Raw genomic sequence first — 23,090 nt, 5'->3', positions numbered from 1 at the left:
CAGGGGTGGGAGTTTGCAGTGCCTGTGACCTTGCCAAGCACATGACGGTGTAAGGCAGAGGTCCTTTGCCATCTCTACCTGCCCACAGTTACTCTTTCTCTATGAAATATAACCGTGAGCTCTGCTGCCACTTACAGTACAAGAAGACAGCTTCCACTCGAGATGGTGTAGAAAATGAAGCAAAGGATGTAATTACTGCTTGTGTTGGCATTTGGACTTTCACGGCCAGACCGTCCGCTTGAAAACTCCTTGGATTATAGCCTGAGCACCATCATTTTCATTAAGACGATGGTTAAATCCAGGATGTCCGGCTGAATTCCAAAAGGCAGAGCCTAGCACTGGGGGGGGGTGGGACAGGGACATGGGAACCCACACACTCTACTGTGAGTAGACCCCAGCTGCAGACAGCTGTGCTGAAGCGTGGCCAGCCGCCCAGCTGCTGCAGAGCAGCATGGCACAGCGGGGCTCACGGCTGAAATAAAGGCTGCCATCTTCTGGCTACACAATAGCAGTATTTTATCACCTCGCAAACAAAAATGTGACAAAAGCTCAACACTTTGATTCACAGAAAGGTCTCCGTGGGTATTTCTGCACCGGTGCTTACTCTTCCTGTCGGGTACCCAAAATATCAAACTCTGGAGTGGAAACACACTGAAGGGAAGGGATGCAAGTCCCTGGCATCAAGCCCCAGTTCTCACCGTCTCCAAGCTCCGATACGCCACATTGGAGGAAGCAAAGAAAGGCAGGTGCCATCCCTGCAGCCTCTCCTTCCTGGCATTAGCCGGTCCCTGGCAAAAATCAGGGCAACGACATGGCTGCGGCACCACCACTCTGCCGCCACGGCAAGACTTCCTCTGAAGGGCGGCTGAAGTCTTTTCTGCTGCTTGGCAGCATGAAGGAGCTGGGAGAAAAGTGTGAGCACAGACCCTAAACGCACCTGAACGCTCCCCTCCTCTGGCAAGGGGTTTTCTTTGGGGACAGTTTGCTTTAAGGGTATAGACAGAGGTGTTGACTCAAATACGCAGCCTCTGAAAAAGCACTCCGGCCAAGCTCCGGCTCATAAAAAAAATGATTGGGAAATAACATAGTTTCTAATTTAGTTTAATATTCTCATTCCACTTTGGCCTGAATTGGCAAGTGGGGGCTGGAATAACATCTCCCCTTGATTTTGATTAAGTGAAAGCATGCATTTCAATTGTTTAAGATAATGACTGCACAGCCCAATGGGACATCTCACTGCCTCAGACCTGGAATAGAAGTTTCCACATCTGAAATTATAATGTAATTTCTGCTAAATGCAACACTGCTGTGCAAAGTGTTTTCTTACAACTTGGAGCATATGCAAATTGGGAGCGAACAGCCTGAGAGCTGACAAGGATGCCTCGGTGCATTATTAATACACTTCCTTTTGTCCCCTCCTTCCCATGCAAGCGTTACAGCGTATTCGAGTGCAGCGTTGACTCCCATTAGACAGCGGTGCAGGCGGGAACCCAGCCATTTGACAAACCCAATCAGCCAAAGGCTGGTGTTTCTGCTGGGTACCGCTTCCTCGAGCGCTTCTTCAACAAGTCTCTGCTGCTGCAGGGAAACGGCACTCGATGAGACGCCCCTCAAAGTTACTACTGGCGTTCAACGACTTTATGCCCTAGGGTAGATGAGGCTGGTCTGTATGTGCTCAGAGCCTTTCTGCTGCAGGTCAGACGAACGGATTGCTGGGCTTTTCTCCCCCCCTCAAAGTTGTGGGAATGCAGGGAGGGAGTCTACAGAGCCTGTAGAAGCCAGAGTAAATGGAGCTGGATAGATACTGATTATTTTGTTAGGGCTGTTCCGCTAAGGAGGGATTGTAAAAATTGCTAACAGAAAACGCCCTGTGCACATAGCAAAAACCAGCCCTGGGTGAAAGCTAATAACCCTTTACTTCTAAACTAGAAAAGGTATCCCTCACGCTCTGTCAAAACACAAAGGGAGACTGTCTTTGACCTACAATGGACATGAAACCTCAGAACAACTTGGTTTGCCTCTTTCAGCAAGGCCAGGAAGAATGGAAAACTGGGATGAGCCAGCACGGCCCTAGGTAAAGACCCAGCAGACAAGACTCTTAATGTGTGTTTCACAGCTTATCACAGCTATTTAAAATTAATTTTTGAGCTTTTTCTAGCCTAGCTTCAGAATAGCTTATTGCTACTGACTGTCCTAATCATGCAAACTAAAATCAACTTACAAACCCTCTTACTCAGGTGTATTTTTTTACAGCTTAACTTGGCACTCAGCTGCTAACCGAAGGGTTTTCTAGTAACCACCACTAAATAACACTAATATTCTAACTGACTAGAGTATCATGCCTTTGTTTTTATTTCCAATGACCAACAAAATCATTGTGTAGCCTGCCTGTGTAAAGGACAGCTATGTACTAGCACACCACATGTGCAGCTGCCTATTAACATTCAATTTATTAATTTGCGTCACATTAGATTCACAGGGCCTGCATTATCCCTGTTTGCATTTCTCCAAAGCTAAATATCCCAAGGAAGCATTTAAGTACCTAATTGCCATCAGCAGTTGGTGGGAGGTAGAAGCTGCGTAGTTTGGTATCCAAAGAACACCTGTGCCACCTGCACAGGGCTTGTTTAGGACTCATGGCCTCTGGAAGAACATGCTGCCTTTCAGAGCAGCAGCTGGAGGCTGGACAAGGTGCCCTCAGATGTTCGAAAGGCACAAGGCAACTGTGTTTTGGTTCATGAATTGCTCTCTTGGTCGGTAAATATCCTGTGTTCTTCAAAAACATCTAACCTTGTAATTAATATCTTTGCAGAGCAAGCGAAACACATGCATTACATACAAAATCTCTTCTCCTAACCTGAGTTCATCCCATGGATTTGAAGCACATAACTGAGATACCAAAGTTAGAAACCCCATCTATTTAGGTATCCTCCTACATGGAGAGTGAGAGAGAAGGAGATGTCCGTAGGACTCCTCCAGTCCTGCATGGGCTGAACCACCAGGCGAAGAGCCCCTCTCTCCCCGCACGGAGGAGGACCAGCCAGACAACAACTGTGTCTTGGGAGCCCTGTTGATGGAAGCACGTCCAACAAGGTGGCAAAAACTTGGACATTAATGCATTGGTCTAAATTAAACAGAAAGCCTCCACCCATTTACAGTAGATACCAAACTGTGTCTTGGTTCTGTACAACCCAAGGCCTGTTTTGCCTTTCGTTCTTGGATGTTTTTTTTCTGAGGCTACTCTACAGGCCCAAGGGGAATTTATGCTGCCATGAGCCAGCAGGCAAAACTCGTCAGTCCCTCAAACATTTTGGGATTTGCTTCAGATAAGTAGACTGGTATAATTATCCAGGGGAGAGGGGAAAATGATCTTCAGTTCTCCTGCTAGAAGTGAGTTTGGTATGATTTAGCCAAATCATTTGCAAATACGTCCTATCCTCTCCTAAACAATGAGTGGGATTTCTAATTGGTTTCTCAGGAAATCATGTTAACATCTTCTATAGATGTTACACAAAACATATTCTTCCTGTGTTAATCTGTCTAAATTAATTTTCCGTACACTGGACTGCTGGAAATACCGAAGTGCCCCCTGGCTGACTTAGTGTCTTTGACAGGCACACGGAAAGCTTTTAAAATAAATTAATAAATACTACTACTACCATCTCAGTACCTCTTCTGGGATGCCACAGGATATGTCTGAACACAGGGTTAAAGAGGTAGTTCACATCTGACTCAAGGCAGCAACATTTAAGAGTCATAACCATTTGAGAGCTGCTTTGAGGGCCTGTGAAATGCATTGCTGGTTCTGATATGTTTCTTGGGGGACGGATGCTTTATAGAGCATGCAAAGGATTAGTTGAGGATATTTGCTTTCATGGTATTTATGCCTCTTTATAACTTGTAAGTAATCCTGAAAGTTAAGCCTGTACAAATAGCACCGTATGCTTTTGACGTGTTTTTCACATGGATGGTTACGCTTTTTCCAGTATTGACAGACTACGTTTTTGTGAAACACAGATCCCTACCCAAGGCTGAATTTGTTCTTCAGATACATTATCTCTCTAGCACTGACACTGAGCTGCTGGATTAAATTAAACCAGTGATTTCTGTCTCTCCTTCTAGGTTTTTTATGTTTACACCATACAGTACTTGGTACAAGGTCTGTTTCTTCCCATGTTCAGCCACCCTTGACTCTTATGAGCAGCTATAAGGAGTGTCCCTGCCCATATGTGTTCTGGTAAAAAAGGTGAGAGAGGTAGGTTCATGACGGCGACACTCCAAATCCACCTACAGCAATAAAAATTACTTCTTAAGTGTAAGACAGTAGGCCGCCTATATGTTAGGATGAATTATTACCAAATGTAGTTTGATTTTTTTGGTGTTTGTTTTTTGGGTGTGGGTTCTTTTTGGCTTTTTCAGAGTTTGTTGGTTTGGTTTTTCTTTTTATCCTCTCCCTCTTTACAGAGCTTTCTTTACTGAGAAAAGCTGAATATACCTCACTGGCTTCAGTATGAAATGCAAAATGTTGTGTTACTAAGTGATATGCACCATCACAACCAAGTCAAAAGGGGCTTCCACAAAAGAAAAGCCTCAAACAGTAAATGTGACATGACAATATTTATTGATTCTAATTAAGGTTAAAAAAAGTTCACAGCTGTCAGATAAAAATATCTGCAGAGCCTATTGAAAATGGAACTTAAGAAGGAAACCAAGGGAGACAGTCACCACAGAGGCACTTGAGAAAATGCTACAGTTATAAAAGGCACAAATTCATCACACACACAGCATATATATTCCTGCAAAGTGAAGTCACTCTTTTTTTTCCAAAACACAGAGGCAGGCACCACTGAACACTGACCTGTACATGACCAGAGAGGACACGCTATAAGCAGCAGTCTATGACAACGCCTAAACGACTTGACTGTAGAGATATTTTGAAAGCAAGAGTGCTTTGGCCATCTCGTTTTTATCTCTATCGAAGAACAGATTGCAAGATTAAGGTGGTGGAGATGGGAGAGGGAATGCTAGTCCATTTAAACACAGGTCAGGTTTATTTGGGAGCATTTGTAATCTGTGATTTAAGTGGTTTTGCTTCTTGTCTGAGAGCAGTGGCAGATCTGTTGCCATTTAATACTGGCTCCCTTTTGCATCCAAATAGTTTCGGAGGGAATACAATTCCTTCCTCCTCAAAAATATTTTTCTTTTATGTCTCAAAAAAAAAAAAAAAAATTTACATTTTCTGCACTTCTGTAAAGTCTACCTCAGTGAAACAATAGTCCCACTAAGGTCACAAGAAGATTATTTTAGTACAAGTCCCTAGCTTCTCCTCCAGCCCTTGGGTTTCAGTGATGGACATGCTCAGACATAGTCTTAATTGTCATTAATGTCTTTGTTGTATTGACAGCAGATGTACTATTTGGAATCAAGATCTGCATTGAGAAAAAAAAATGCACTAGTTAAAGGAAAGACAAGGGGCTGTCTCAGATTGCTCACTTCATTGTTATTGTTGAGTAGTGTATACAATTAGCTTTCAAGTACTTTGGTTAACATGGATTTTCATGCCATGACCCAACATCCTCTGCAATATACAGTTGCTATCAGAACAGTGTACAAGCAAATAAACCTCTTTTTTTTTTTTTTTTTGAAAACTCTTAAGAGCCTTACAAAATACGCATGATAACACAAATCAGTTCATAAGAGACAAATACAATTATTTCCATGGTTGTTCCTATAATACATTTTACGAAGCTGGTAAACTGCTGGAACTTCCATGGTATCAGATTTCTCATCAAACATGTTAATAAATTAAGAATATAGCACAACTGGTTACCCGCTAAACCAGACTTCATTCCTCTCTTTGAAGGGTTGGCATGAAGGAAATTTAAAAACGTAAACCGGTGCTAACAGCTCCCTCTACCCGTGGGGAAACAACTTGATTCTCTACCTACATTTGTCAGTTTTCTCATCCCACTGGCATCCACATACACAAAGTGCCACATATTCCTTTTATGTGGAAGATGTTGAGAAACCAGCAGCAAATCCTTCTTTTTAATCCCATGGTGGTGATAAACTCCACAGCATAATCGCAGCAAGACACAGCTGTAAAGACAAAGAGCGCATTCCTAATGCTTTGGCAGTCTGGAAGGAAGACGACAGAGATTTTCAAGTGCTAATACAGATGTTGCAATTCAGACATCCCAGTTCTACCAGACTCAGCCAGAAATCCCAGGGGATCCAAATTTAGTTTGAAATTTCAAGTCGCACCTACCTTTTAGTTGTGGCAGAATAAAACGAGGAATGCTTTGTGGTTGGTTTGGTTTTTTTTCCATTTTTGTTTCACTTTGAAACTAAGAATAAGAAAGATTTATAACTATATACACTTTTGTTTTAAATTTACCGATCCCATGAAAAGCTTCAGTTATGGTTCAGTTCGGTTCTAACTATACCGAACTTCTGTTTTCCTTCCTGATTTTCTGCCCCTGTGGCAGACAACATTTTCTTATTACTTTGGGAAAAACCTCTGCCAGATTCAGGAGCAAAGAAGAGAGAGATGCATTTTGGAAATGAATGAAACAAATTTATCCTCATTAGTCTCATGGATCTGCTCCCCTTTGGAGACCTGCAGAACACCTCGAGGGCAGAAGCAGGACTTGAATTCCAAACAGTTTTGGCAGAGAAATCATCTGCAAATGCAGCAGTTCTTAATATATTAAGTATGTATTCACCATCTAGCACTTACAAATATTGGGCCAAGACTTTAAAAATGTCCTCCCAAATTTAGGTCCCTGTGTTTATTTCTGGCCTGAGAATTGTCTGAGTTGCAAAAGCTCTGAACTTGCACAGTTCCCATTCAGCTTTCTGTTCCTAATTCATTTAGTAAATAAATCACACAGAGACAAAGCCACGTAGAAGCACTCTGTGGCAGGCAAATGTCCCAGCCAATTAGTGCTCTATGGGATACAATGAGAAAGGCCATATGTACACTGCTGCACTGTTCTTCCGACTTAAAGATCTTTATGGCTGAAAAGTTCCCGTATGCATTTTAAGAGGCTGTTATGAGGATATTCATTTGTGATAAAATCCAAGCTGCCGCTACAAGAAGATCTTTAACTGGCACATCAAGTTAAAAAGAATGAAACCTACGGGCCAGAAACTTATGCACTGCTAACAAATATTACAGCTTTATAAGTAGTTCCATGGGACTATTTGGAGAATGAAGCACTACTCTGCACAAGCAAGATCAGATGCTATCCCAAAAAGTCTGCCTGAGACTGGTGATACAGTTCTTCCACCGTCTGCTCACACCAGTTGCTGAATATATCCTTATTACACTTCCCTCCATGGCTTTTTACTGCAATGTAATTTTTTTACATGCAAACCATCACAGGTTGAAGGGAGAAGTGCAGCAAAGGGGCTTAGGAAAATTCCAGACGTACAACTTTTCTCAAGCTTCATGGGCACCAAATCATGTTCTCAGTTATACCTGTGAGTTCCTGTTTTCTGTCAGGCAGATGTAAAGCAGCAGATATACCTAGAAAAAGGTACCGTGATAATGACAGGTAGGCACCTAAGGTTTTGGTAGCTGCATTGGGGTTGTTTTGTTTTGTTTTTTTTTACATTGTTTGAAAGGTACCAAGCTAGGGAGGGCAGAAGCACTTCCATGTGACGATTCTATTCACGATTCCCTTGGATTTCTCTATCCTTTAGATCCTTGATTAGTTACCAAAGGTGCACAGTCAGTCCAACACAGCACAGCAGGCAGAAGTGGAAGGGCTAATCCCATCAATATGGTTAGGAAAAACTGAAGCTCTGAACCAGTTAAGCTGTGTTCAGCATGAAGCAAGTGTTGGGTGGCAGTTAAGTTGGGGGGTTTTTTTTGTTTGTTTGTTTGTTTTTGGTTGGGTTTTTTGATGTTGTTTTTTTTTTTTAATGCTAATGCTACATCTTCAAGCCCATTGTGCCCTACCAGGCAAGAGACAGCCTCAAGGTATTCAAAGTATAAATTTGAGTAAATGAAAAAAAGCAAGGAGATAAGAAAAAAAAATATGCAAAAGAGTTTTTTATGGATGGCTTCACAACTTCCTGGCATAGACAGAGGTTAATTTGTTCTCTTGCTATCTTGCAGCAACTTAGGGAGCTAAAAGAGGACCCTGGAGTCAAAGAGATGTCAGACAGGGTGAAAAAGGTTTGAAAGGCTGTGTCTGTACATTAGCTCAAGGTTCTCCATCCACCCTCAGGTCCAACAGCTTGATCAGCCATACTGCTGCACACATCGGCTATAGTCTGCAGCCCGCCAGTTTCCTAGGCAGAGGAGATCTGATCCCGCGCAGGGACAGACTCGACTGGGGCACACGGGCTCTGCTGGTCCAGGCAGTGTGAACGCAGCTGGGGAGCCTGAATTCAACCACATTACCAAAGGCAGTAAAAGCATTGTCCTTTAACTCACTGTAGGACAAATATGCTGCTGGAAATGCTAACAACCTATTGGCCACACTTGCATAGTTCAGATGGATAAATTTAGACGCCCCACTTCAAAAGGCTGGCTGACTTGTCCCTTAGGTGCTGCCTGGGCTCTGGACATCTGGGTGAAAAATAAAAACACTAAAAAGACCCTCACCAGCAATTTGCATGAGCTAGTTAATTATTCTTGGATTTCTTTTGTCAGTCTACCACCCAGGAAGGCAGAAATCTTTTGTTTACAACTAGAGATGGAAGTGCTTGTGAAGACTTGGAGTTCAGGGTCTGGTTCAGATGTAAGTGTAAAAACAACTTGAAATCTCATCAGAACAGGCTTCATAGAGGTATTTTGTCATTTCTGTTCTGAGATCTGGATAAAAACCTCGAGGTGATAAAGCTTGGCAAGGTATCCTAGAAATTCAACAACAAAAAGATTACTGCTAGAAGCAGGCCCAGATTCAAGGTGTTCTTTTTCAACATGGATCTCCTTCCTTTATCCCTCCCCTCCAGCCTCGTCTCTCTACTGTTTTCTCCTCTTCCCCAGTCCTGTCTGATTTTGGAGATAGGGAAGTACATGCCAAAAAAAAAAAAACTCTGAAAAAAAGGAAAAACGCTCAAGTGTGAGGCTTTGCTTTGGCACCTTTTTCAGTTTCGAACCAGAAGTCCCTTTCTGTAGGCAAATAATCCTGCTGCAGCCACAGAAGTGAAGAAAGTGGAAAATCCAATCAGCTTTAGCAGTCCCGGCACAGACGGCAAATTCCTCTCCCAGAAGGTTGTAGTGATGGGCAAAGCTGGAACATCCTGTGGGGAGAGCATCCATTATCAACATGACACCTCCACTGTGAGAGGCAGGATGTACATCAAGAGATTCTTGCAGCAGAAATAAATCTGGGTTGAAGCAGTTCACGTTGTGAAGAAGTACAGTGTATTAAAATTTTCTGCTCAGTTAAAGGGAAGAGGGAGAGACACACAGAAAGGATTCATAGCCGAGTTAAAAAGTGCAGTTCTTTCCAATCCTATGTTACTGCGTTGTCAGATGGGTGCCTTTTGCGAATTTCTATCATATTCCGGTTTAGGGAAGGGCAGTTTTGGTGACTAAGAGAAAGTTTATTGTGGCTTTGGTTTAATGAACTTAAATAAAAACAGCCAACAAATTATATCTCATCAGCCAAACAGCAAAAAAAAAAAAATAAATCCTTTTAAACTATAGAAAGACTTACAATTGATTCAGGCTCTGGCTTCCAAATTTCACTGTCTGGGATTTTCCTCATAGCAAACAGTATCTGAAAATAAAAAACATTCTCCAGTAAGTACCATTCATTCTTTGAAAGGGAAAAAGAGCTGCCTTCAATTTTTGTTTTAAAATGCCATGATGAAGCTAACAATTCACCACATAAATCTCTGTGCATTCAAATTTTAAAAGAAAACTCAACCTTTGTACAACTCATTTCTGGGGTCCCTGATATTTAATAAGATACTCCTCCTAGTGGAAAACAGAAACAGTAATAGAAAAAAACCCAACACTCTATGCTTAGTTAATCTATGCGAGAAATCAGAACTTGACTAGTCCTGTGGGAACAGGGTAATGTGAATATGACTAAGAGTTAAGCGTACACTCATGGCAAAGTGAGGTGTGCATAAACCAGCTACTGCATGGGCAAGCTATATACCCAGGAGTAGCATGATTTGCAAATTTTGCCGTGACGTAGGAAGAGAAACAGAATCATGTGAGTGGTGACAGACCACCACGTTCAGCCAGAGAAAAGCAAGACTAAAAAGAAAACCTTCACAAAGGAAAAGTAACCATTCAAAGTGTCAAAGATACTAGAAATGTGCAGGATAGCAAAGATCATCAGAAATGACAGTCACGTAAGACAGCAAGATGAACTTCTTCCACAGTAAAATAAAATGGAGGTGGTGATATTAATGCTTTTCCTATTCCAAGCACTTGTAGATTTAACAAGATTTGCCAGCTTCTACTCTAGAGAAGATTCATGGACCCCATCAACTTTTTGATACAGGAGAGTAAGAAACAACCTTGCATTGGATTTTAAACGTATTTTCCTTTCACAAGTACATGATGAAAGGAAAACAACAAAATTTTTACCAGTCATGCTCACTTGCCAACTTCTCTGTTGAGGCCTGTGGAGGTTCTGCTGTAACGTTCTTACATTAGAGGGGTCATGAAGCACTACTTCTGGAGGCTTTCAGGAAGAGATTAGGTATAACCTTCACAAACGGGACAGTTTAGTGACAGTTGATCCCTGTCTTTTGGGGCAGGGGTAAGGGCTAGATGAACTCTCCAGATCCCTTCCAGGCCAATTTCTGTTCTACGACTGCAGTTTTCAGCCGCAAGGTTCGTTTCACCTCATAAAACAAAGACGAAATTTCTTTTGCTGCTCCATGAACCGTAATACTCATGAAAAGATTTGAGAAATTGGCATTTTCTCAGAAACAAAATATTTAAGTCGTTGTTTAATGACGTTATGTAAGGCTGTCTCAATGTTACAACAGTGTGTCAATGGTATTGTTGGAAACACTTGAGGAAGGGACTGGCTTGGTCTGCAGAGCTGCAGAACTGAGCTGTTCCTAGGGAGGCCAAACAGCCATCATCTCGCAGTACAATGACTAAACAAAGTGTGCATTTGTGGGGGAAAAATGACTGGGTGAGAACGTGTGGCTTCTGTTAAAGAAGAAAGGATTTCAACCCTGGAAACAGAGAAGGGTTTGATGAAATAGCCAGAGTCTGTCCTAAGCATTCCAAATCTAAGTGCAAAACCTTCATCCTTTTTGAAGTCTATCCCCTTCTCAGGGATTTGCATCAAGATTTCAAAATGCTTGAAAGCTGTCAACACTCAGTTCCCATTTTGACTCCAACCAAAAGATCTTCCACATTTTCCATAGGATATTTGACAGTCTTGCGTCTGTACCTCTCTGGCTGCTCTTTCCCCAGCCTGTACAGCCCCCTCCATGTATCCGCTCCACTCTGTGGCTGTCTCTGTGCCAGCAAAATAGATCCTGCCAACGGGCTGCCGAATAATCCTGGAGGGGGACAAGCAGTACGTCACATCAGCCATATGAGGAAAGATAATTGAAATCCTCAGGTTAATATCCAAATAAAAGTGTTTTAAATAACAGCGAGCACTTAAAGGTAGTAACTTTGGGTGCGTTGAGCTGGAGGGGGTGGATCTGCACCACATTTAATTTCTTACAGTAAACACCCCAGTGTTCGTATTTTCTAAATGTTTACACTGGTCCTAGGAGTAAAGGACAATTAGTCTGACATGAGATTTATTCTATCTCACGATTTTAGCCAGTGTCATAACTACAAATGCTAGGCATTACTGGCACACTGTAGCATCCTGAAATACATCACCATGATATCTAAAGTAACAAGCAAAAAGGATTTTTTTTTTACTCTATTTTTCACAGAATTTGCAATAATTATCATTAAAATACTTTAAATACTAAGGCCTCCATCTGCTATTCATTACAACTGCTTTATTGCTCTAAGTTCTTTTTAAATTGTGAAAACTTATACTTCAAAAGTAAGGCTATGCCACCACATTGAAGACTATGTATCTGAATCCAATCACAAGTCTGACCAGTAAGCCTTTTTGGTTTTGGTAAATCTTATTTTCATGCAAAAACTTATGTTGGAGAAGACTGTATACAATGACACACTGATGACTATATTAAGTCTTGACTGCTAAAACGAAATGAACAGTCCAAAGAAATCACTCATTGCTGTCAGTGTTAGTAGCGATTAACTGTCTGCCAGTATTTATGAAAAACCAGCTAAAGATGTGCTGGAAATGGTAACACCGATCTCAAATACACAGTGCCAGTTTTCTAAAAAGATTGTGAAAACTTCCCAACTCCCTTCCAACAATGTAGTCAGCTGTATTCACCAAATAACAGAAGTGAATAAAACCCCTAATGATACTGTACTCATCCATCATAAAGCCCAACTGAGACAAGCGGAAGGTTATAATATCTGTTTAAAATATTCACCAGTGATCTCAAAGGTATGAAGTGAACAGTGACAGAGGATTTATGACCCTTTCTGAGGATATTTATTAACTTGGTCTTATCTTCTACTCCGAAGCCCACTATAAATAGACACTGTACCTTCCATACTGAGTCATTATGCCTGGTGGGAAGTAGGCTGTGTAGCAGCCCCCAGAATACTGCTCTTCACACCAGTTCTTCTCTTCATAATGCACTGGCTGTAAAACAGAGATTAATTCACTCAAGGAAAGGACAAAATCCCGAGGAAGCTAATAAAAGAACTGAGGAGACAGCAGAGAAGAATAGCTTATGATTTGTTGCATGTCAATGTCTGACAAGACAAGCACATTTAACAAGTCTCTTAATGCAATGTGGATCCGACACAATAAGCCTTAATTTTAGACACTGCTAGCTATTTTTTTTTTTTAAAACTAGCTGATCTGGCCACTGTAGAACGTAATCCTCTCAACCTGTCAATGTAAATTTATGCTTTGAGCACAAATTTATGCTTTGAGCCATGTAAAGCAAAATTAACCTCTGGTGTACACAGATATACTACTTATAATTTGTACATTGGATACAAATATATACCATTAAAAATGCAAAGTATGGCACTTGCATCGTTCTGCGGACAATATCAATGTGTTTAAAATGATGCCATCTCGAGATTGGTGTCTATAACACTTTACTCATGTAAAACTGCCCTTAAAGGATAAACGGCGTTGATCACATAAACGAAGTGTGAGATCACACATATCCTATCAGTTATTTACCATTACAGGGAAGAGAAGACAAGAGAAAGGCAAAAAAAACCCATATGCAGCAACAGATATTAGCACCTAGTAAGAGCGAAGAAACATTATGCCCGGCATAGGCTGGGAGGTAAGGGCAAATCTGCCACATCTGAAAACAGTACTGTGGTAAGCACTGTGAATGCCACCCATGAAGCTGGACAAGAACTTACCTACCTTTTAACTGTTTCATAAGCTCATTCTTATCCTCAGTGTCATGCACAACCCAAGACTTGCCATAACCTTCTCTCCACTCCTCTACAGAGGGCAGCAAGTGCTCCCATAGGAGGTACCTTTTCCTCAACGCTACGCAAGGCTGTGCCAGAGTACTGCTGCCTGCCGGTTTCATTCTGCCCTTCCCCAGCTCAACAAGTCTGACAAGAGATGCCGTGGTTGAGATTGTGCGCTTACGTGTAAAGCCTCCTCTGATCCCAGAACCTTTGCATAGAGCTCACACAGCCTCGTCTTCCTGCAAGAGAGAAGCAACAGAAGATTTCTGTGTAAGGAAAGTGGAAACAAAGCACCTCTACTATGTCCTAGTTTCAAGAGAACAAGAATTAATATTTGCTTGAACTTGAGGTTCCAGCTTTTGGGGATTTACCTTAGCCGCTCAGCCTCTGGATCACTAGAAATAACTCACTCAAACTCCTGTGCTGCATAAGGGCCGGTTTCACCAGCAGTTATGCAAGCTGTTCCCTTAAGATACCTCTAGCAGCCCAAATCCATACATTATCCAAAGGTTCTCAAGGCTGTCAGGAAAAGAAAGTAGTAAGGCATTGCACTTTTTTGTCTTGGCATGTAGTCTAACTTATGGTTTGTTCCTACAAAGATGCAGGTATTGATAGCCTGAGGCTCTCAGGGAATCAGTACTTTATTTCTCTGTCTATAAAATCTCCTCCTGTTTTAGTTTATGAGTCTATAAATCCATGAATATGCTTCGTTCTGTAGCAAACCCCAGGTGCAATTAAGTTTGTTCCTATAAGCTTTTGGGTCTTAATCTTTACTGCTAGCTGCACTGCACCAACTCCCAAACACAAGAAGATCAAGATGAAATAATAGTTAGCAATTATGAAAAACGAACACACAAACACAATACAGGAAAGACATTTACTTCTGGAAGCAAATCCTGTGCTTCATAGACAGACGTGCCAGGCACAGAAATACAGCAGTCCCAGCTCTGTAACAGTATGGGCTACACTTGCAGCTATATAAGCATATGAGGAAACTATATAGTGTTGTACGAAGCAACCCAGTTATACAGGAGACCAACTATACCCAGGAGCAGCTGAACTCAAAGAACGCTACAGAAAGCAGATGAGGAGGAAAAAAAAAAAAAAACAACCCAGAAAGCCTTTGAAGAAGGTGTCCTCCTGTGCCGGATGGGGCTTGGAGCAGGAAAGTGAGGGCTACTACAGTTCAGGAAGAGCGGTGGCCCTGGGGTGGTTTTGCTGCTGGCAGAGGGGAAGGAAGCAGCCTCTTCCTTGTGTCCCGGGGCAGAGGACAAGGGTCATCCTGCTCCAGTAGCAGAAATGCATGGTGACACAGTGACTGGCCAGGAGGGCTCCGAAGAGCTGCAGCATCGATATATGAACATCCCTCTGCAGTCAGGGGGTGACATGAATCCAGCAAGAGCCATAACAAAAGGGATCATTTCCTCCATCTCTCTTCATCTTTCCCTAAGTGAGGTGACCATCGTGCCCTGCAGACCACCGGCACCCACCCGGTGTCTGAACAGAATAAAGCCATTTTAACAGCACGATCCAGTGAAGCCTCTGCTGAGGTCTGCCTGCCACTTCTCACAAATGCCTGCCAGCTCCTGCTTTCAGGGCAGGTCAGTAACACCACGAGGCTCCACAGGAAAGCAAGTTATCACCTTGTGACCCATCTGCTTCTGTTCCTCCCAGCACCGTGACTGGGATGAGAAGGACACCTCTCGATCTGTCTGTGCCTTGCCCTTTTTCCCCATGTGACTTGCAGACCCTCCAGGGAGCCTGGAAATGGCCCATCAGAAGCTGGCAGGGATTCTCATGTACAGCCAACCGCAGGGCTCCAAGAAGGCCCAAGCTCACTGTTGTTTGCTAACTGCATTGCAAATACAGATAAAAATTAGTTTAAGATAGACATGCAAAATAAAATATTGAGCTTCAGATCAAGGGCATCTTGAGATTCTTAAGAAATTTCGACCTTGGAAGGAATTATTCATCAATAATAAGGTATTATTTTACAGGGAAAAAAAAACCACATAGAAAAGCAGTTTCTAAAGGAGTGAATTGTACCAGCAGTAATCTATCACTGAGGACATTCCCCTTAATAAGAGCAATCTTTGCAGATGCGCTGGTCTCTCTGCAACATCTGCACTTTTTGTCCTAGAACAGTTTAAATAAATACTTATTTAGGGATTTATGGTTAATGCTAACATGGAACATATAGGATGTGCAGTGAGTAAAATCCTTATTTCTTGGCTTTGGACTCAGCTGTGAAATTGCCACCAGCACTAAATAAGAGGACTCTTATGCCTGGAGCTAGCCAGGTAGCGTCCTGTTGAGAGTTACACCGAGCCCGGTGACGCAGCAGTGAGAGGTAGGGCACAATCTAACCACTGTAATTACTCATTGGCACCAGGCCTGGGAAGACCAGCTGGAAGGCAGCGGTGAGTTTTACTCCCTACAGTCTGGCTTAGGCTGTAAAATGGTTTCCATCTCCTCCCACAACTGCTGTTCCCAGCCATGCTTTAGGATGGCTGCCACGGACTCTACATCCTACTCTTCATATCCAAGGATTACCAAAAACCTTACCCTGTCATCAACATGATAAATGGAGAGCCCAGCTTGTGTTGACAGGCGAGCACAGCATCTCAGCAAGATGCATCCTCTGTAGGGTGCCACAAGAAGCCTGTCCTCAGAAGAGACAGACACCGTAGACACCCCATAGTCCCATCTAAACATCACAAACTGGTTGTACCCTGACTGTACACTGCAAGAAGGTCCAGGTTCACACTCTGCCTTCTCCTGGACCCTGATTTCCACTGGAAGGAGACTCGTGCTCCTGTGCAGGAGAGGAGCTGCAGTGCAGTGCAGCCCAGCGGGTTCCTGCCTCGGCTGGCTGTGGCCAGGACTGCAGGAGCCAGAAGGGTACCCCTGCACCAGGGTACATCTATCCGGTACCAACCCAAGCATATTTCACAACCATTCTTTACCAAAGCAAAGTCCTTCCCCGTCTCGAGGTTTATTCCCCAAAAGACAAGAATTCAAAATCCTTTTGTTTAAAACTTGGCGGTAGGCAGCAGCAGAGTGAGATAATTTGCTAATGCTTTCAACGCCCAGGGGAAAGCAACCTTTCCTTAATGGTGCCTTGCAAACAGCCAGGACAACCCTTCACTTCACAGAAAGAGAAGCTGTTCTCAAATACTGCAAATGCTCAGCTGTATCTAGTTTATTGACACGCAGCGTAAGACACCATTTGGTGTTTATGATGGCTTAAATGCTGGGCATGCTGTATTTCAGAATACCTACACTACTTTTATCATCACACACCTGCTGGGGGTCTATCTCAAAGCCTGAGTGCTGAGGAAAAGGCTGCCTTGTCCAATCCTGCCAAAATTAAAAGTGCTCTGTGGTACCAGGCTGCCATTTGAAAAGACTGGGACCTTAACAGCCCCATTTAGACCCTTTATCTACAGACGGCTAGACTACCTCCGAAGCTAATCTGAGATTACTACATCTTCTCTAGTTAGACTAACTATTACTGTAAAAATGTTTACTTGGACACGGTATTCCTTGTGGCATGCTTGAAAAACAAATGTATTTTCTCCATGCCAAAATAAGGCTTCCCTCATATCCAAACTCTCTACTTGTAGCTTTAATTTGATCAGATACCGAGAATCAGTGTGATGGAAAAACCTCATTACTTTGTAAATTCTATTTCAGTAATAAACGAAAGAGCACTACCGAATGCAGAGATTTGTTTCAAGACGACAGTAAAAAAAAAAAACAAACCAAACACACACCTTCATCTGTGCCTAAAGGGCATTTTTTCCCCCCATAACTGAGGGTGGAGAGCTGGAGGCAGCTTTCTGACCCTTTCATGATGCTGAGGTATTGTTCATGGCAGCTACGGCAGCCTCAAGGTTGCACCAAGTTACAGACACTGAAAGCACCCTCCAGGGTGATTAGAAAAAAAAAAAAAAAAAAAAAAATCAAGCACAGTGGCCCAACCTGCCCCTTCTGACAAGCTTTCAAAAAGCTCAGCACACTTGCAGGGATCCAGAGAGGTAGCAGTGTGGGGCAATGAAGCTGGCCCTCAACCCTTTCCAGTGAGAGCAGCAGAATATCTACACTACTTTCATATTCAGCAGCTTAAAGCAGTTCTTTTGTTAGAGTCACATAAGCAGAGCAGCCCTGATGGAAAATGAGAACCAGGACCAGAGAGTTTCCAAAGGGCAGGAGCTAGCTACCTCATTTGCTGCCAGTTTGTAGGAATTCTGTGGGGCCTTCACCCAAAACCAAGTAAAATATCTTCTTCCTTCAAGTGACGTCCGCCTACTGTCACAAGGTTACAGACAACTTCCTTCAAACTGGGGGCATTTTTTTCCTGCTCTGGTCATTTATAAAAAAAAATTGACTCAGATTCCACGCAGATCTCCAGTGTTTGTACTTACCTTTCTTCTTTAGTGAGACCTGTCAGTCTTCTACACTTCCGAGCAAGAATGAAACTGCAAAAAGACCACAAACAATTTACTTCCATTATGTTACTTCATTTCCTGCATTATTTAAAATGTCAATACTTTATGATGGGATGCTGTGATTCAGAGTAATAGCTTTTGGGTCTCTATCCAAAATATCCATTTCACCTCTCTGCATAGTGTTACATGCCCTGCCTGCCGCTTCCAGGATTCACTGTGGAAGGAACCACTCTGAAGTTTGGGCTAGAATATTTGTAAGAGGTGTTTCCCAATGACCTTAACTTTATATGGCAGTGGGTGCAGGCATATAGCAACAAGAGGTGAAGCCTAGGACTGAACTGGAAATTATTGTTTAATAAACTTGCTAAGATTGATCATACTCTGTCTGTTAAAAAAAAACAACAAACAAATAGAACAAACCAAAGTATAATTCTAGAAAACAAATTTTCATTTAAATATCTGGAACCTTTTTTCTTCTCCTTCCTTTCCTCTTCCCCAGTTTTGTACTTTGCCACACAAAAAGGCAAAAGATGACGGTGAGGAAAAAAAAGGAAAAACAGAACTTCATTTTTTTTAAATTAGCTATTAAGTCTTAGAGAATTTCTTATGAAATAAAAAAATCATAGAACATATTCACCACACACTGAGAAACTCAATCCTTTTACTATTTTAAAGTACTTCCCTTCAAGAGTAGCAGGTTTTCTGCTTCAGTTATTGCCAAGACAAAACAAAAATGCATTAACTAGACACTTTCTTTGTCTCTTACCCGATTATGGCAGGAAAGCTGCCATCAGGCTTAGTATCGTCAAGTGTTAAACCAATTGCAGCATCCTCATCTTCAATGATCATGGTACCACAATACCCTGTTAAGCACAAGGTGGAAAAGAAGTTAGGATCTATGTACCCAAATGCACGAACAAGCTTCCAAGAAGTTGTGAAATACTCAGAACTTGACTGGAAAAAGCCCTAAACAACCAGATCTAAATTCATCCTGTTTTGAGCAAGGCATGGGACTAGATGACATCCAGATGTCCCTCCCAATCTCTATCATCCTCTGATTCTATGATTCTGATACAGGGAGATATGAAAACAAAGGAAAAGAGAATAAAAAAAAAAGTAAAGAGACCCCCATTAAGTGACAAAGATTAGCACACAGCTCCCTTGATGATCTGCAAAGCAGTGTAGTGTTGCCTTCAGTCAGAAGTGCTAGATCCTCTCTAGAAAAGTTTAGATCTTAGATGTGCTGACAATTAACAATCCTTTTCAAGCATCTTAAAAACAGAAAGTCAATACAGGAATCTCCTAGTGTTGAATTTATGATAGAAAAATAAATTATTCTGCAACCTGGTTAGCAACGTAATTATTAATTGCAGAGAAACAGATTGCTCTCAGATACTGAAGATAGTCAAGTGCCTCTGCCACAGTTGTTCCATATATCACATTTATGTCAGACGTAGGAGATATTCCTACATTGTTTTGAAAATACAATTGTTCTTAAAAGGAAGGTTTGAAGAAAAATAAGTTGTTCTTAGAAGAACAATGGTGCTAGCAAAATACAGTATGCAAACTATGGGTTCTATCAGGAAATGGGAGTCACCTCTTGCCAATCCATTCCAAACCTAATAGCCAGAATATGCCAGGATCCATAACTCTTAAAATCATTCACAAAGATGAAGGGCAAATGACAATTGTAGACAAACACAAATGTGGACTCATTATAATCAGTCATGAGAAACGGGTGCTATTCCATTGCAGTTTGTCTTAGATTCAGTAAGTTCTAAATGAGAGCTGAAGAATCATGATGGAAGTATTCAACATGTAAAGGGAGTCCAGGATGACTAGCCCAGCTGGGGATGTCTATGTGAGGACACTTTAAATAAATCACGCCCAGTACATCCAGAAGGCAGAATTTTTGCAGGCTGATAATTGATAGGATAAAACCTCTTTCCATCACACATTACTTGTACCTTTACATTACTGTACAAGTGGGAGAGACTCATCTCATACTTAGGAGCCACTGAAGGAGAGGACAACAAAGAACAACCAAGGCAATAAACAACAGGCATGAGTTCTCCTTTCATGCCTACCTCCTTTTTATTCCCCGTCCACCCTCTCTTCCCAACAGATCTCTCAAGTTTTTCAAACAGGGGAAGGTAAAAATGGCATAGAAGTGTATGAGTCTCCTTCTAAGGTCCTGCATCCTCTAAACACAAAGTCTACTCCATTACCATGTACCTCTCTCTGTCACTACTATTCAATTAAAACACAATACCCTTCTTCCTCCAGAAGGTTTCCTTATAGTACACGATGCACTTGATGACTGAGCCCATGGGGATTCGGTTGATGAGCTGGTTTCTCATTGGGGGCAAAGGCGGGTTGAAATGAATCTTCAAGCCGAGAGCTGGGGGAATGGCACTGATCACATATTTGCACTGGAAAAGAAATTATACATAAGCCAAATACATTCTCCACTACTCCATCCTAAGTATATTGCTCTAATGATCTTGGCAGGCATCTGGGGAGGCTGCAGGGTGTTTCTTCTGAAGCAATTTTGGCATTTAGCATAAGAATTGCAAAACTGAACCCTTGCAAAATCCTGCTTGTTAAACAACAAACAAGCATTATATAAACAGCCATCTGTTTGAATGATGGGCAGCTGCTCTTTCTCCAGTGCTTAAAAAAAAACGCGCTGTGTTATAAGAGTCCGTTGGTCTCCCTTCCACCTGGACTCCTCTGTTGCAACTTGGAAGCAAAGCCTGCAATGTTTTCTACAGAAAGTTTATTACTAAGCTACGGTTTTGTGTTCACCTTACAATTATCCTTTAATTCGGAAGGTAACTGAACACAAAGAAGAGATGCTAGCAAAGGAAGAGTTCGAATATACACTTTGCTTTTCAGGCATCACTTTAAAGCTCTATCATTGCTATTACTTCGGGATAATCAGAGAGTGTGACATTCTGTCGTAGTCACTTAAATCTCTGCTACATTTTTGTAGAGGATCTTGGAGAAGTCAAAAAGGAAAAGCAGAAGGTTTTCTAGCCATCCCAGCACAAATGGTTGCTTAACTGTTAGAGGTTTCATTACCTCATATAATTCATGATCTAAGGTTTCCACTATGACATTTTCACCCGACTGGTCGATGCGGACAACCGGCTTCCTCAGCTTCACCCGGCCTCCCAGGCGCTCCATTATTTTCTCACTGATCTGGCCAGAGCCTCCAACAAACTTCCTCTCCTGAAACACAGAAAACAACAACTCGGCAAAGAGGACTCAGCAGAGCGGTGCTTGTGAAGTATGTATCACGGCAAACATTTTGCTTGGCATTCAAAACACACCCCTTTCTTCTGTTGTTATCAAAACATTTTTGGGAAGTTTGTCAGTCTCACCCGGAAAATGCATCCATGTTACTTTCTCTTTCAGTGAACTCCTCAAATACTTCCCATATTTGACCACCAGCCAAAGCCAGAAGTATAAGTAACTTTTAAACCTTTCTTCGAGTTCATTCTTATCCCTGCAGAGGTCTGTGTATCAGAAGTAGGAACCCTGATACTCATAATAAATAACAAATTATAAGAAGTGACATAGCTCACACCAAAAATATCTCCTGCAGTATATAATCTAACCTAACTTAAACTCAAATCACTTCTAACATCATACAGAATTCAAGTATTTTACTCAATGCATTGACATTTAAATTATCTATAGTTATTGTATATCTATGCATATTTATGCATTTTAATATGTTTTAATGTATCTGTATTTTTAGTTATTTATTTATGATTAAATAATTTGCATTTCTAAAAATATAATTATTTCTAATACTATTCGTAAAATTTGCTTTTCTCAAGTAGAAGATCATTAACAGAGTCCTTTCTTGAAATGCAGAAGCACCAATAATGTACCATATTTCAAGTATTTCAGAACAATAGCATATTTAAGGAGGAGTGTTCATTTTCTTCAGACTGATTTTAAAATGTTAATAGTTTTAATCCTTGGAAGCTTGCATCTTTAGGAACCCAGCTCCGGGCAACACTTTCAGTATTAATTTGGAGCGCTCTACACGCTCACGCAGGTAGCATTGCCACTTCCATTAAGTGCTTCTGAAGTGGTAAGGTTTGCTTCAGCCTCATGATAGAAATACACGTAAGTGAAACTTCTTTTTTTCAATATGGATAAGCAAAGTACACGTAAGAACCAGAGCCAGGAACAGATAGAAATCTACTGATCCCTGGGCCAATGCCTTCAGCACAGGAACAGCCTTCAACACTAGTTTTGCAAGATCCGGATTAATGTGTAAATGAAGAGCAACAGTTATCAACGTGCTACTGTCTCAAAATCATGGACAGCCCACTTGGCCCTCTCAACTAAAATAAACAAGCAAAAGAATGAACTTAAAATAGAGCCCGTAACAAGCAACAGAAGGTGATGGCTGACAATACCTGTCCTCCATTGCTCGTTGAGAATATCCTTGTTGTCCCCCCACACTGCTTCACGTACCACAAAAACCAAAGGGCAGAGACCTCGTGGGGTTCAGAAGTGACATCAACATTCACAAACAGAGTTGCGAAACTCTTGGCAGCTCTGCAACAAAGACAAGAAAGTGAATTAATTCAAAAACTGGAGAAGGGTGACAAGATCGTTCTTTAGTAGGGGAGAGACTGACTTTGGCAACCTCTTCTTTCACTGCGGATAAAGGATTCCTTAATTTCAGTTGAAGTAAGAAACTACCAATTCCTTTTATGCGACATTTTTCAAGCAACCCTGCAAAAACATGTTAATCAAACACTGCTGTATTCCAGCCAAATCAGGGCACCAGGAAACACAGGAGCCCATGAAAGCTTATGTCACTTTATGCCACTAAGGCAAAGTTAGCTTGTCAACCTAGACTAAGGATTAAGGGAAGCCCTCCTGTCTTCACTGGATTCTAAAAACACACCATGTCCTCCCGTGGTTCCTGGGTTACACAGAAGACCTGCAGCTCTGTTTGCACCTGCTGAATGCAGTCACTCGCGCATACAGCATAGAGATTATTCAACACTCGTCACAAAAAAAGTTAAGGATCTCGTCTAAGCTAATTATCTCAGCTCTCTGGATTAGCCAGCAACCCCTCACTGCCCACTCCTCTGCTGTGCTCAGGAAGGGTGCTGCAG

General features: G+C 41.9%; 1 protein-coding gene across 2 annotated transcripts in view; it reads right to left on the bottom strand.

The window, feature by feature from the left end:
- Positions 1 to 4,602: 4,602 nt before the first annotated feature.
- LOC141749637 (amine oxidase [flavin-containing] B-like) overlaps positions 4,603 to 23,090 on the bottom strand; it is a 60,566-nt gene continuing 42,078 nt past the window's right edge. The window contains exons 6-17 of one of the 2 annotated variants that reach the window (XR_012589432.1): positions 22,380 to 22,521; positions 21,025 to 21,174; positions 20,213 to 20,372; positions 18,707 to 18,803; positions 17,917 to 17,970; positions 13,671 to 13,728; positions 12,589 to 12,686; positions 11,388 to 11,499; positions 9,678 to 9,740; positions 9,098 to 9,258; positions 5,949 to 6,099; positions 4,603 to 5,429 (exon numbers count right to left, since the gene is read on the bottom strand). Coding sequence is in view for 1 of the 2 variants with exons in the window: in XM_074603459.1 (XP_074459560.1) it covers positions 9,103 to 9,258; positions 9,678 to 9,740; positions 11,388 to 11,499; positions 12,589 to 12,686; positions 13,671 to 13,728; positions 17,917 to 17,970; positions 18,707 to 18,803; positions 20,213 to 20,372; positions 21,025 to 21,174; positions 22,380 to 22,521 (1,090 nt within the window). In the remaining variant the exon portion in view is untranslated. Of the gene's footprint in view, positions 6,100 to 9,097; positions 9,259 to 9,677; positions 9,741 to 11,387; positions 11,500 to 12,588; positions 12,687 to 13,670; positions 13,729 to 17,916; positions 17,971 to 18,706; positions 18,804 to 20,212; positions 20,373 to 21,024; positions 21,175 to 22,379; positions 22,522 to 23,090 lie in introns of both variants that reach the window. The other variant, XM_074603459.1, reaches the window with a different exon arrangement.

The sequence above is a fragment of the Larus michahellis genome, chromosome 1 (assembly GCF_964199755.1).
Source record: "Larus michahellis chromosome 1, bLarMic1.1, whole genome shotgun sequence".
NCBI lineage: Eukaryota > Metazoa > Chordata > Aves > Charadriiformes > Laridae > Larus > Larus michahellis.
The sequence above is the reverse complement of the archived record's forward strand: the minus strand, read 5'-3'. Positions and strand labels throughout refer to the sequence as shown.